Here is a 14,093-nt window from a genome sequence, read left to right on the forward strand (position 1 = left end):
CCATACCACTGGGTTTATATCCATGTGTGATATTAAAAGTCCGGAATGAAACATAAGATCCAGGGTGTGCCCTTTCTTGTGGGTGGGGAGGTTGACAGCCTGAGAGAAACCCAGTTCATTCATTATGAGAAGTAGTTCACTTCCTAGGCGGGAGTCGTGACCATCCACCCATGCATTGAAGTCTCCCAGGATGATCCATCTGGGGTGTTCCACTGTTAGGCAGGATAAGAGTTCAGATATTTCCTTAAGAAAGGCTGGACCATTTTTTGGGGGGCAGTATATGAGCAATATGTTGATGTTTACTTCTGCTGACAGTTGGGCTGCAAGACATTCAAAGGTTTCAGTGGGGCCTATGGGCAGGGGCCTTATGTTCAAAGAGGATCTGAAGCATATGGCAACCCCCCCACCCTTGCGGACTTGTTTCTCACAGTGCAAGACTGAATAATTGATCGGCACGGTTGCTTCAAGAGTTGGGCCTGCATGTTTCCCAAGCCAGGTCTCTGTCAAAAAGATCAAATCAGAGAGCTCTATTAGGTCATGTATAGTTGCAGTCTTATTATTTATCGATCTGGCATTGCAGAGTGTAGCTGTGATTGAGCTTTTCTGGGGACAACTATGTTTTTTTATACTTGGATCCACTCCCTCTCCTCCCCCTTCTGCTTTTCTTGAGTATCCCACAGGATTTTAAGAGGAGAGCTAGTGAGGTGTTAATTTGTAATTGATTCTTGGGAGGGCAGACAGAGAGAAGATCCTTTGATGAGTATTTGTATGTTGACATAGAGACAATAGACTTGTTTAGATAGCTTTTACTTCTGGAGTCCTGCTGAGATCAAAGGGGATCTGTGCAAACTCCTTTCATTCCTACACAGAGTCGGATCATAGAATTATTTTAAGTGAAGTTCCTTGTTTTAGAGTTAAATGATAAATGATAACATAAATGTGGAAAATAGTCACTTGGTGCATATGCCTTGGATAATGTATAAAGGATTACTCACAGGGTGGAGTGAGTGCAATCACAGGCAATCAAGTCTTCAGATAGGCTGAAGGTCTTGTTTCAGGTCAGCTGTTAGAAGGCTTGGTGTGTTCAGCAGTGGTAAGCTTCATGGAGGGTTTCAATCCAGTTTAAATTTCTGCCATCCAAAGTAATCCGATTGTTCTGGTTGGTTGTAGTTGTAGCCTTGGTCGTGGTGGGTGGAATTCCTCTGTATTTTGGGTCCAGTTTCAGCACAAATAGGTTTAAAGGTGCAGAAATGTGAGACAAGGTCTGGAGCAGCTTGAACGAGCTGCAGCCCGGCTGGGCGCGCTCGGTCTAACTGAAAAGAAACTATACTTTTACTGAAAACAGCCCATCAGGACCCACCCACCAAGTACTTTCCTCCCTTGTGATGGAGTAGGATGTGGGTAGATAGCGAGTGTTTGGGAGGAGATATCATATGTGTTCACTAAGTTGGAGGACGGTAGGTTTTGGAGGTGAAATCTACAGAGGGGAAAACAAAGCGGAGGGACCACAGGGAACACTGACAGAGAGAGACCATTGGGAATTTAGAAAAAAAAACTAAGTTGCCAGCGGAAGACATCAAACATGTTATTTAACCTGATAAAAAAAAACTATTGGCACACAGATAGAAAACCTAACTTTTATTAATCATTTAAAATTGGGCATTGGACACATATAAATACTATATACATAAATATGCATTATGTTATATCCACATAAATCATTCATAATGGTGGTGAGTGAGATCTCAAACCTGTAATTTATATCAGATACTTGGCTACATACAGGTCAAATATGGTATGTGCAGGTGTGATATGTACAATAATTTACACGATTAAATGAATAGCCCATGTCAGATGAGCTCCCCCTTGTCCACACTCCCAAATCTTCAAATCTTTACATATACTGATACTCCCCACCTTCCAATTAACTTATAAAAATACTTAAAAGACATGTGCAGACCTATTCACTCTCCTCTTCTCACTGGCATACTACATTTCAACTTGATCACACCCCAAAATATTTACCTATGCTGATAACACACACACACACACACACACACACACACACACGCACGCACGCACGCACGCACGCACACACACACACACACCACTTCCTATTAACATAGACAATAAATCCAAAAACCTTAGAAAGCCTTGCACCACTTAAAGCTGTTCATGGCTCATGTTTGACTTTAAATTATTTCTAAATTTTTAACTAATTACGCTGCATGCTCTCAGTATAGAATATAGAGTTACAATCTTTTTGTCACTGAAGTTACAAAACAAAGTGCCTACTCTATCCCGCTTTTCTATCATTTATTAAAGAGTACCAAGTCCTTGAGGATGCTGTGCATTGGTTTGCTATTGTATTTCAGCCAACTTACAGGAAGTGAAGAGGGGATGTGTAACAGAACAATCGTGGCTTCTCCATAGAAGCCAGTGATTGTTCTAAGGGACTTAGATCAATAAATGGGAACTGCTTTTCCATTCATTGATCTCCGGGCTAACGGGTGGCCCGCGCACCCCTGCGGTTCCGGCCCTGCGAACCCGGCGGCTCCGTTTTCATGGACATAGCTCCTACGTCCAGTATACATATTTGGCCTCTGATGAGTCGTTGATCGACTAAACTAGTAAGGTGGAGTCAGACACAGAAGAGATCTACACCTGGAGGGCAGCGTGACCAGGAGTGGAGGGGATCGGCGGTACTGTGCATGCGGCAGTAACGCCCCTCTAGATCAAGGGATCGCTTTGCCTACCGGCCTGCATAACGGGGGAGAGCCCGGGACACTCTATGCGCTAATACCCATGGGGAATCTGTAAGTGCAATTGTAAAAAAACAAGTTTTAATTAAAGTCGCAGTTTTACATCTATTGGGAGCCTTTTTTGTTGAGGTATATGGGACGAGGATACAAGCTTAAGGAAGATTACAGCCATTGCCACTGGGTGAGGGACGACCAGTGAACAGTCCCAAGGCCTGAATAGACCTGGCATAGGTTGCACCACATGGTGAGTTGCTGACTTAGCGTGTGGTGGTGTTTTATTCTATCTACGGGGTCAAGCTTTATGCACAGACAAGGAAAAATAGGAATTACATGCTGAATATGAACGTTTTTCATCCAGTGAAACATACAGACTCAAGTGTATATGCTTCTTTCGAAATTTAGTTTTTTAATGTGGAGTTTGGAAGTGGACTACCTTGTTTGATCATTGACTTTGTAATAGGTTGTGTATGTATATATCCTCAGTGAAGCACAGAAACTGTGGGGTGTATGTTTCTCTGTCATAGTGGATGGTGGAATTTGGAATTGCGCCGTTCTGCTTATATCTGCCTTAGGCATCTGAACTGTAATATAGATGTGACATTGCTGTGAGCGCCACCTCTGGTGATTTGATTTACATATTTTAAACAGAGTGCGTTTTTTCTCCAACGCCTGTGTTAGCGTTCTCCTATCACCTTGTAGTGTGTACTTGCAAGCATGCATATTTGGACGTAGGAGCTACGTCATGGAGGCTAAAGTGGTTAAAATACTTTTCTCCAGTAGGACTCAAAGTGTATAGACTTGTCTCACATTAATATATAGTGGCAGTTTGGAATGTGTTACAGGGGACAAGTCTAAATGTGATTATAAATGTCAGACAGGGCTTTTCAGTAATGCCTCTAGTTTTGGAGCTGTCTTAATTGGGTGTGGCAAGGAGTTCCAAAAGGTAAGGGCAGTATGACAGAAGGCTCTTGCTCCAAAGGTTTTGAGGTGGACTCTGGGGGGGATTAGATTAGATCCTGTTGATCTGAGGATGTGGAAGATGTACCCTGAATGGGGCCCAAAAATGTTATAGATTCTAACTATGACCCTGACCATCTATAAAATAGCATCTATTGTAAAAACCCTCCCCAGAGTTTTGTGTTTATAAATGAACAGTTACTTCAAAAGACAGGAATATGCGAAAATAAGGTATGGTGTATTTCTCTGATCTATCTACATTATGTGAAACAGGAATAACAAGCCGATGGCAGGAAGATTGTGAGCTCCTCTGAAGGACAGTAAGTGGCATGAATAAGTGCTCTGTAAAGTGATGAGGAAGATGTTGATGCTATATAAATAAATAAATAATAATATTCTGTTTAACATGCTCAAGAAGGATCTGCCATTAGTGTAGTCTTATTTAAGAAACTTACTTCATTGATGCTGATCTCAGCTTCCACATACTGTAAACCTTTCTGCAGGATGGAGATAAGGGCTGCAGGTGGCACTAGTGTCCCATTGATGTTAGACTGGCTGATGTGACTTTCAATTCCAAATGTGAACGCAGAATGAGAGAAACCTGAAAACAAGGAGAACCAAGCATGACATTCATCAGTATAAACAACCAGCAGATAAATTAACTAGGTACCTATTCTGCTTCATACATGACAAGTTATTTTATGCAGTCGTTAACAAAGGGATTGCGTTCACTAATAAAATTCACACAGTTTACATGTCAGTGTTTTGCTGCTGAAAACACTCTGTTCTTTCTGAATATGTTTATGGCCATTATGCAAGATGTCAGCAATTATCTCTTTTAAATGATTATGCCTGTGCAGGAAATAAGATTGTAATGACCAGCAGCATTGTAACTGATTGAAACTTCCTGCAAGATAACATTGTGCACCCAGCCATGATTTCATATGCAGCATTCAGAATGTATCTTCTGATCAGAGGAACTGAGTCATAACATCAAGGCTCATTTAAAGATGTTTGAAAAAAAAAACCCTAGTGGTAGATAAATAAGCATACAGTAAAAAGATGAAGATGCAGCATATTTACTCATGAATAGGTATTCTATGCAGAATTCAAGATAGTAAGTAACATCTCAAATATGCAATGGGGTGAGACACTAAGGGCCCGTTCACACTACACGCGTTTCCAGCCGCGTTTTGGAAACGCGTGCGGGTGGCCCGACACGCAGGACATCAGACAGTGCATAGAGCGCACTGTCTGATGTTCACACTGCATGCGTTCCGGACCTGTGCGGTCCGGGAACGCATGCTGCAGGCAGATTTTACAAAAACGCGCGGCTGTCCCATTCACTTTTCAGTGATGGGATCAGCCACACAACGCATACGAACGCGGATGGCGTGCGTTCGTACGCGTTGCGTTCTGCATGCGTGGCCGTCCGCGTTTTGCAGTCTGAACGGGCCCTTAAGGTTCATACACACCTTCAATAAGAGTACCCCGTAAGGATTGAATTTGGTGTTTTGGGCAATACTGCAGAGAATGAGCACTATACAATACTGTTTCTATGAAGAGGGGAGGAGGGATGAGGGGGCGGAGCATGGGGAATGATTTCCAGAGGGATGGGGTGAGAAGGGGAAAAATGCACTCACTCATTGGTGTCATGTAAAGATCTGGCATGCAAAACTAGTGTGCAAGTACTTTCTGCAGGTCCTGGAGTGGAGCTTGGACCCAGATTCTATATTTCACTGTTGACCTATCGCTGCACCACAGCTAAAGAGGTCTGTCTTAGTATTAGCGTGCTACCATAAGGAACCCAAACATGCAATGTTCCCGAAGAAGCAGTCTACTTAATGTCTGGACATTTATCGACCTGCTATTTTCCTGAATATCGATTGTACCAAACAGCCTAGAATTGTTACTACTATCGCTAACTAGCTAAGAACTGCTCATGGTTCTTAACTATAGGGAAGCAACCACCTTTGACAGCATGGTGGCCCAGAGCTGTAAAGGGCCCCCAACTACTAACTTCCCTTCCTATGCTACAGGGGTCCATCCTCCAGATCAGGTGTTTTTGTGGTGACGCTTATTGTGGGTATGAAGCATATTATGGCCACTCTTGTTCTTTGACCCATGGATAATGGGCCTCCATGCTGTAAGGGTCACCAATGGGAGGTAAGGGAAGGGGAGAGAATATTGGAGAGCCTCATTATAGTTTATTGGGATATAGGGAGAAACCAGAGTGCTTGGAGAAAATCCATATGAACACAGGGAGGGCATACAAATTCCACACAGACAGTGTTCTGGCCCAAATTTGAATCGGGTGTCAGGTGCTGTGGGGTGAGCTTGTGATCCACTACACCACCATTCATTTGCAATTATCCTTATTTATTATTTATCCTGGTTATGTTTTTGCACTGTCTTTAGTGCATAGATCATCAACTTGTTTAAGAGCAATCTGTGATCATTTAACACTGTTGTGAAGCAATTAAAGGATACCACAACTGACATGTGGCATAATGAGATAGACATGGGTATGTACAGTGCCTAGCACACAAATAACTATGCTGTGTTCCTTTTTTTCTTTCTCTGCCTGAAAGAGGTAAATATCAGGTATGTAAGTGGCTGACTCAGTCCTGACTCAGACAGGAAGTGACTAGAGTGTGACCCTCACTGATAAGAATTTCCCCCTTATTTATCTCTTTCTTGCTCTCAGAAGCCATTTTCTTCTAGGAAAGTGTTTTATAGTTGGAATTTCTTATCAGTGAAGGTCACACTGTAGTCACTTCCTGTCTGAGTCAGGACTGAGTCAGCCACTTACATACCTGATATTTACCTCTTTCAGGCAGAGAAAGAAAAAAAGGAACACAGCATAGTTATTTGTGTGCTAGGCACTGTACATACCCATGTCTATCTCATTATGCCACATGTCAGTTGTGGTATCCTTTAAAGAGAATTAGAAGATGTCCAGTAGTGTGAGCTATTGCACTTATGGAGACATGGCCAACTGCAGCAGTGCATTGCTCCAGTGATGTAATCAGAAAAGCTCCATGTATTCTGGTTTTCCTATACATTGCTGACCCATGCAGTGGCCAGATTTATAAAATAAATGTGCTGAGTCTGACAGTAAGACAGTTGCGTGTTAATAATGCCATAGCTCTGTGCATGTGTATGCTTACTATTATACGCAATGTGTTAAAAATGGGAACAGATAAATTAAATTAAAAATAAACTAAAAAAAGAACATGTTCTTCACCCTTGCGACATTAGCTCTGTGTCCCTATGCATGGGATTATGGAATTCCATGGGAAAATGTAAATAAGCAGCCTAGTGAAAAACCACATTCTTGAAATTAGCAGTTGAGTATTTCTGTTGGTCCATATTGAGTGAAAATAGAAGAGAACAGATGAAAAAAAAATCTGTTTTACGTTCTTTTTGCAGTATGAGTCTAGATTTTGCACTGCATTACCAATATGTAGGGGGTCAGATTAATTTTCCTGGGAGGAGGTGGACATCTGGAGGCCATTTATAGTACAAATTAACCAGCAAGCTCATGGTGAACCAGACCTCGTTGAGGTGTGTAAGGAGCTACAATGGTTCTAAAAGCCTCCTTACTAAAATGCTATGGAAAGCAAAAGTTTGCTTTCTTAAAACAGAAAGTATTTTCTATAATTCAGGTTGGAGTTAGCTCTGAGATGTCTCCCAGTGCATCACTGCTGAAATATGCAAATTAACCATTGTCATCCTTACAAGCTGAACACAACCCCAGATCCGCTGTAATGTAATGATGTGTCAGCTGTTAATTGTACAGAGCCACAATAATCCAACATGCATACAGACTGTTTCAGACTGGTTGGTCTTTATCAGTGCATGGCATGGATTAATGCGGCTCTATGAAGTAGGACTTGAAACACCCAGAGGTACAGACTAACCAGCAAACTCATGGTGAACCAGAACTCCTTTCGGGTGTGTAAGGGGCTACAATGGTCCTAAAAGCCTCCTTACTGAAATGCTATAGAAAGCAAAAGTTTGCTTTCTTAAAACATAAAGTATTTGCGATAATTCAGGTTGGAGTTAGTCCTGAGCTGTCTCCCAATGCATCACTGCTTAAATATGCAAATTATTACCAAGAAGGCTCCCAGATTCCACAACAAGTCTCTTTGTGACTTTACTGTGGGCTTTACTGTCCTATGTTTCTTTTGAAGGTTGCCCTGCAGTGTTATGGACAGGTGGGTTGTTATTGTTCAGAGGGCAGAGTCCTTCTTTGGTGGACTCTAAAATCCCTTTTATTACCAAAGTACATTGTTGACAAGTGGGACACACTAGATGTCTATTGATTTATTTTTTTTAAGTGTTTTATTTGTATTTGAAAAATACCACCACCCAACCACCCACCCACACATATTTTACACACATTGGCTATCATTCATAAAAGGGTTGTCGGTAAAATAAATCCATGCGGGAAAACACCGCTGGCGGTATTTTAGACTTCTGTCTGCTCATTCATAAAAATGTATCCAGTTGCGATAGCAGTGCGGAGATTCCCCAAACTAGGCTGTCGGTAGGCAGGCGGTAGGCTTGCGGAAGCACAGTAAGCTGCCAAATTGATACATTTCTCCGTGTTCCGCTCTACTGCAGCTGCCTGGGAGGTCTGTGTCTCCGTTCACGTAACATTGTTATAGCCACATCAGAGGGAGCGGTACTTCCCGACCTCACACCGCTTGCTCTAATCTTTATGAATTAACAGTTTGTTACATTTTTTAGGATAATCACTGCACAAGGCAGCTCTGCTTGGTAATGTCAGCTTTTCATGCGGAAAGAGCCTTTATGAATGCAGATTTAGCTACGTGGTCGGTAAAGTCAGCTGTTTTAAGCATTTGCGCATGCCGAAATGCTTTATGAATGATAGCCAATATATATATATACCCATTGTTAACATTACATCACAGAGCATTTTAGTATTCTCTTACTTTTGCTTTAAGTAATAATTTTATGAGTTTAAGGGTTTAGGAATTCTTTCTCGCTTTCTCGTAGTAGTAAAATACACCGTGGTTTTGGATAATCATTTTGTATGAGCTTGAGATTTAGACTAGGGGTGTAATCATGTTTTATTGTTGGATCATATTTTTATACCGTACTTGACAGGTTTAGTGCACAGACCTTGGTCTAACTTTGAAAGAAAAAAGCTTTTCCTGACAGAACATGGTGTGAAAAGATGGATTATCCATTGATGTACGGTATATGTTTACATATTTTTAAGACCTTTTCTGTAGTTTTTATATTGGTTGTTATGTGAGGTTATTTTGAGTTGTAACAAAATATCGTTGTATCGTGTCCATTTGTGGGTTATGCTTTGTACTATGTGGTGCTATAAAGAAATGATCTTTCATTTAATACCATCACTATACCATCACTAATGGTCCATCACTGTGATGACTGCATTACTGTATAGTCCAATACTAAAGTGCATGTTCAAGCACGGCTGAACTTAACATTTCTACTGTGATAATAATGATGATGGTTGTGATACAGTAGAATCTCGTTATAGTAAACTCTGATATCGTAAACCTTTGGAAATAGTAAACTCAGTCTTTAGGTTCCAGCAAATGGTCCCTTGGAGTTTACTATGAAGGAATTCTACTGTAGTACCAACGTCTGAATGTGGAGAATATCTGCAAACTTTGTGTTTTGGAAAAACAATTACCTGAATTCTTGTTTTCATGTACAGTGTATAGTGCTTCTCAGAGTGCTGGAACTATGGTCACCATGATTCGTGTGATTTCTGTGCATGCGTGTTGACTTTGCAACTCAAGCAGTTTTAAATGAGTTTTACTTACTGAACAAGGAACCTACATTTTTTTTTGCATATAAGTAAAACAAGAGTGTGCTATTTATGCATTTCAGTTATGAAGAAAAGAAAGGGTGGGGTGATAGAGCGTGAAGTCAATAATCTCTTATTTTCATATGTTCACTGGTGGTACCCATACATAATTCTCTATTATCTAATTAAAACTGAATTGTATTGATCAGAGTGCACAATTATCTGGTACTGATGATGAAATATTACTATAAACATTACACATTATCACATAAAGAATCGATGTCCAAATTTGATGAAGTATGATGCTACCCTCCATTCAGAGCTGATAAGTGTTTGGCCTTTGACCTAGATGATGTAGGTCATATATTAAATCCATCATGCTGAGCAAGTGTTAAGTGGAAAAAGGAAAAAGGGTAATTTGACAAACAGTAGGGGACTGGGAGGAAGTCTAGGACTTGTTTGAACACCCGGTTCTGCTTTTTGTTCTTCTATGTCCTACACGGCACAGTACTAGACCAATTTGACAAGATGATTAAGACACAAATCTCATCATGGCATTGTAACCTTATGCTGCATACACACTTGAGATAAAAGTCTTTGGAAAAGGCAAGATCACAGACCAATTTTACCCCATTACATGTAGTATGAGAGCCATACTCTACACAGTCTATTCTATGGAGCTGCACTCCCCATCAGATAAACTCTTTGCAAGATGCTGCACACAGAGATGCCCGTACACATTCAAAAGATCATTATCTGCAAAAGATCTCTTCCTGCAATAGATCCATTCCTGCAAAATGCATTCATGGTCTATGAGATCTGCAGATCCTCATACACACCTTGTTTAACAGACTTCATCTGCATATCTGGCAATCATCTGCAGATCTGAAAATCCATCCTGGTGGATCTGATCTGCAGATGATTGCCTGTTAAACAAGGTGTGTATGATGATCTGCAGATCTCATAGACTATGAATGCATTTTGCAGGAATGGATCTATTGCAGGAAGAGATCTTTTGCAGATAATGATCTTTTGAATGTGTTAAGCATCTTTGTCTGCAGCATCTTGCAAAGATTTGTATCTGATGGAGAGTTCAGCTCAATAGAATAGACTGTGTAGAGTATGGCTCTCATACTACATTTAATGGGGTAAAATTGGTCTGTGATCTTGCCTTTTCCAAAGACTTTTATCTCAAGTGTGTATGCAGCATTAGTCTAAAGGTGGCCATACATGGGACAATTTTTCTTTTTTTTCCGATTAGATAATTTAGTTTGATTATTCCGTTAGATCGAATATAAAGGTTTTTCCTGCATGTCCGATCAGATTTTTCTCAAGAAAACGGTATAATCGTTCGAATTTCTTGATTGAAAAAAAATATATTTTCAACTTTCATTCGATTTGATCATTTAGATCGAATAAATGGGAAAATCGAACATTTTTATTGTATCGTGTATGGACACCATAAGAGTATAAATTAAGAGGAGAAGGTACACCTACCCTAAACGCATGCTAAAAATAAATGTGCCTTCTTAAAACAGAAGGTATTTGTGTTTGTTCAGCTTCACAGTATGTGAGCAAAAAAAAGCGTTCCTACAGTGTATAATTTTAAAAAGGCAAATTGATATTTAGTATAGCTTTTTAAGTAAGTTGGTCCCTTTAAGCCTCCTATAATATACTAGTGGATCTGGGTCCCAATGATCTGTCTGGCAACATATAATACATTTACTGTGCCAGAAATTTAGAAGAGCAGGCTACAGATAAGACTCTCCTTCTCATCTCTTCATTCTCTATGTCCTCACTCATATTTGGCATTTCTCCTATTAACAGACAAACTGCAAAACTCTAATCTATAATAATGCACAAAAAATTGTGAACCCTTTTGAATTTTCAATATTTTTTTGCATCTTTATGACCTTAAATATGATCTGTTTTTAACACAGCTCTTAAAATAAGTTAATGAGAATCGAATTTTTGTATATTCCCAAAACACTACGGCTAATCACTTGTGATACAAAGAAATACAGTATATCTGTGCTAAGAAATGTACAAGTTTGCCCAAAGTACATTCAATGAAGCTTAAAATTCCATATTACTTTACATCTACCAAAAAAAGGAAAAAAAAAAAGGAAAAATAGTAATTATCCAGGAAAGCCATATCATTAGTATAAAAATGTAAGTATTACTTTTTTTGGTATATGTAACACAATTGTATGTGAACGTTACTTTTAAAAAAGTGTTATACCCTCCTTGAAAGCAAGCAAACATTCTCACTAGATTTTGATCCATATCGCATAAAGACTAGCAGAAATTTTAGTAGATTGCCTCACCGCTTTTCTTGGGCACTGACATAAGCCGCTATTATTAAAATATTGGCTCACCTGGTACATATCCTAACCTTAACCATCCGGTAATGGTGCCTAACCTTAACTGGTTTATGACCCCATCACACCGATTGGCATGAACGCGGTGGCTCTCCTAGGACCACGTAATGCCAATTGGTGTCAAGTCCTGGGGAGTAATGACACTTTGTGAAAAAACACAATTAAAATCAATTTCCGCTAACTTGTGACAAAAAATAAAATCTTCTATGAACTCGCCATACTACTAACGGAATACCTTGGGGTGTCTTCTTTCTAAAATGGGGTCATTTGTGGGGTTCCTATACTGCCCTGGCATTTAAGGGGCCCTAAACCGTGAGGAGTAGTCTTGAAACGAAATTTCTCAAAATGACCTGTGAAATCCTAAAGGTACTCATTGGACTTTGGGCCCTTTAGCGCAGTTAGGGTGCAAAAAAGTGCCACACATGTGGTATCGCCGTACTCGGGAGAAGTAGTACAATGTGTTTTGGGGTGTATTTTTACACATACCCATGCTGGGTGGGAGAAATAACTCTGTAAATGGACAATTGTGTGTAAAAAAATCAAAAGATTGTCATTTACAGAGGTATTTCTCCCACCCAGCATGGGTATGTGTAAAAATACACCCCAAAACACATTATACTACTTCTCCCGAGTACGGCAATACCACATGTGTGGCACTTTTTTGCACTCTAACTGCACTAAAGGGTCCAAAGTCCAATGAGTACCTTTAGGATTTCACAGGTCATTTTGAGAAATTTCGTTTCAAGACTACTCCTCACGGTTTAGGGCCCCTTAAATGCCAGGGCAGTATAGGAACCCCACAAATGACCCCATTTTAGAAAGAAGACACCCCAAGGTATTCCGTTAGTAGTATGGTGAGTTCATAGAAGATTTTATTTTTTGCCACAAGTTTGGGTGTCTCCTTTCTAGAATGGGGTCATTTGTGGGGTTCCTATACTGCCCTGGCATTTTAGGGGCCCTAAACCGCGAGGAGTAGTCTTGAAACGAAATGTCGCAAAATGACCTGTGAAATCCTAAAGGTACTCATTGAACTTTGGGCCCCTTAGCGCACTTAGGGTGTAAAAAAGTGCCACACATGTGGTACCGCCGTACTCAGGAGAAGTAGTATAATGTGTTTTGTGGTGTATTTTTACACATACCCATGCTGGGTGGTAGATTGTTTGATTTTTTTTTACACACAATTGTCCATTTACAGAGAGATTTCTCCCACCCAGCATGGGTATGTGTAAAAATACACCCCAAAACACATTATACTACTTCTCCTGAGTACGGCGATACCACATGTGTGACACTTTTTTTGCAGCCTAGGTGCGCTAAGGGGCCCAACGTCCTATTCACAGGTCATTTTGAGGCATTTGTTTTCTAGACTACTCCTCACGGTTTAGGGCTCCTAAAATGCCAGGGCAGTATAGGAACCCCACAAGTGACCCCATTTTAGAAAGAAGACACCCCAAGGTATTCCATTAGGTGTATGGCGAGGTCATCGAAGATTTTATTTTTAGTCACAAGTTAGTGAAAAATGACACTTTGTGAAAAAAACCCAATAAAAATCAATTTCCGCTAACTTTTGACAAAAAATAAAATCTTCTATGAACTCGTCATACACCTAACAGAATACCTTGGGGTGTCTTTTTTCTAAAATGGGGTCACTTGTGGGGTTCCTATACCGCCCTGGCATTTTACGGGCCCAAAACCGTGAGTAGTCTGGAAACCAAATGTCTCAAAATGACTGTTCAGGGGTATAAGCATCTGAAAATTTTGATGACAGGTGGTCTATGAGGGGCCGAATTTTGTGGAACCGGTCATAAGCAGGGTGGCCTTTTAGATGACAGGTTGTATTGGGCCTGATCTGATGGATAGGAGTGCTAGGGGGGTGACAGGAGGTGATTGATGGGTGTCTCAGGGGGTGATTAGAGGGGAAAATAGATGCACTCAATGCACTGGGGAGGTGATCAGAAGGGGGTCTGAGGGGGATCTGAGGGTTTGGCCGAGTGATCAGGAGCCCACACGGGGCAAATTAGGGCCTGATCTGATGGGTAGGTGTGCTAGGGGGTGACAGGTAGTGACAGGAGGTGATTGATGGGTGTCTCAAGGTGTGATTAGTGGGGGGAATAGATGCAAGTAATGCAATGGCGAGGTGATCAGGGCTGGGGTCTGAGGGTGTGGGCGGGTGATTGGGTG

General features: G+C 40.8%; 1 protein-coding gene across 5 annotated transcripts in view; it reads right to left on the minus strand.

Annotated features, from left to right (window-relative positions):
• TBL1X (transducin beta like 1 X-linked) overlaps nt 1-14,093 on the minus strand; it is a 448,757-nt gene that overhangs the window by 64,450 nt on the left and 370,214 nt on the right. For all 5 annotated transcript variants that reach the window (XM_068269906.1, XM_068269905.1, XM_068269908.1 and 2 more), the window contains one exon: nt 4,175-4,320. In XM_068269906.1, coding sequence (XP_068126007.1) covers nt 4,175-4,320 — 146 coding nt within the window. The remainder of the gene's footprint in view (nt 1-4,174; nt 4,321-14,093) is intronic.

Source organism: Hyperolius riggenbachi, chromosome 2, assembly GCF_040937935.1.
Source record: "Hyperolius riggenbachi isolate aHypRig1 chromosome 2, aHypRig1.pri, whole genome shotgun sequence".
Classification (NCBI taxonomy): Eukaryota; Metazoa; Chordata; class Amphibia; order Anura; family Hyperoliidae; genus Hyperolius; species Hyperolius riggenbachi.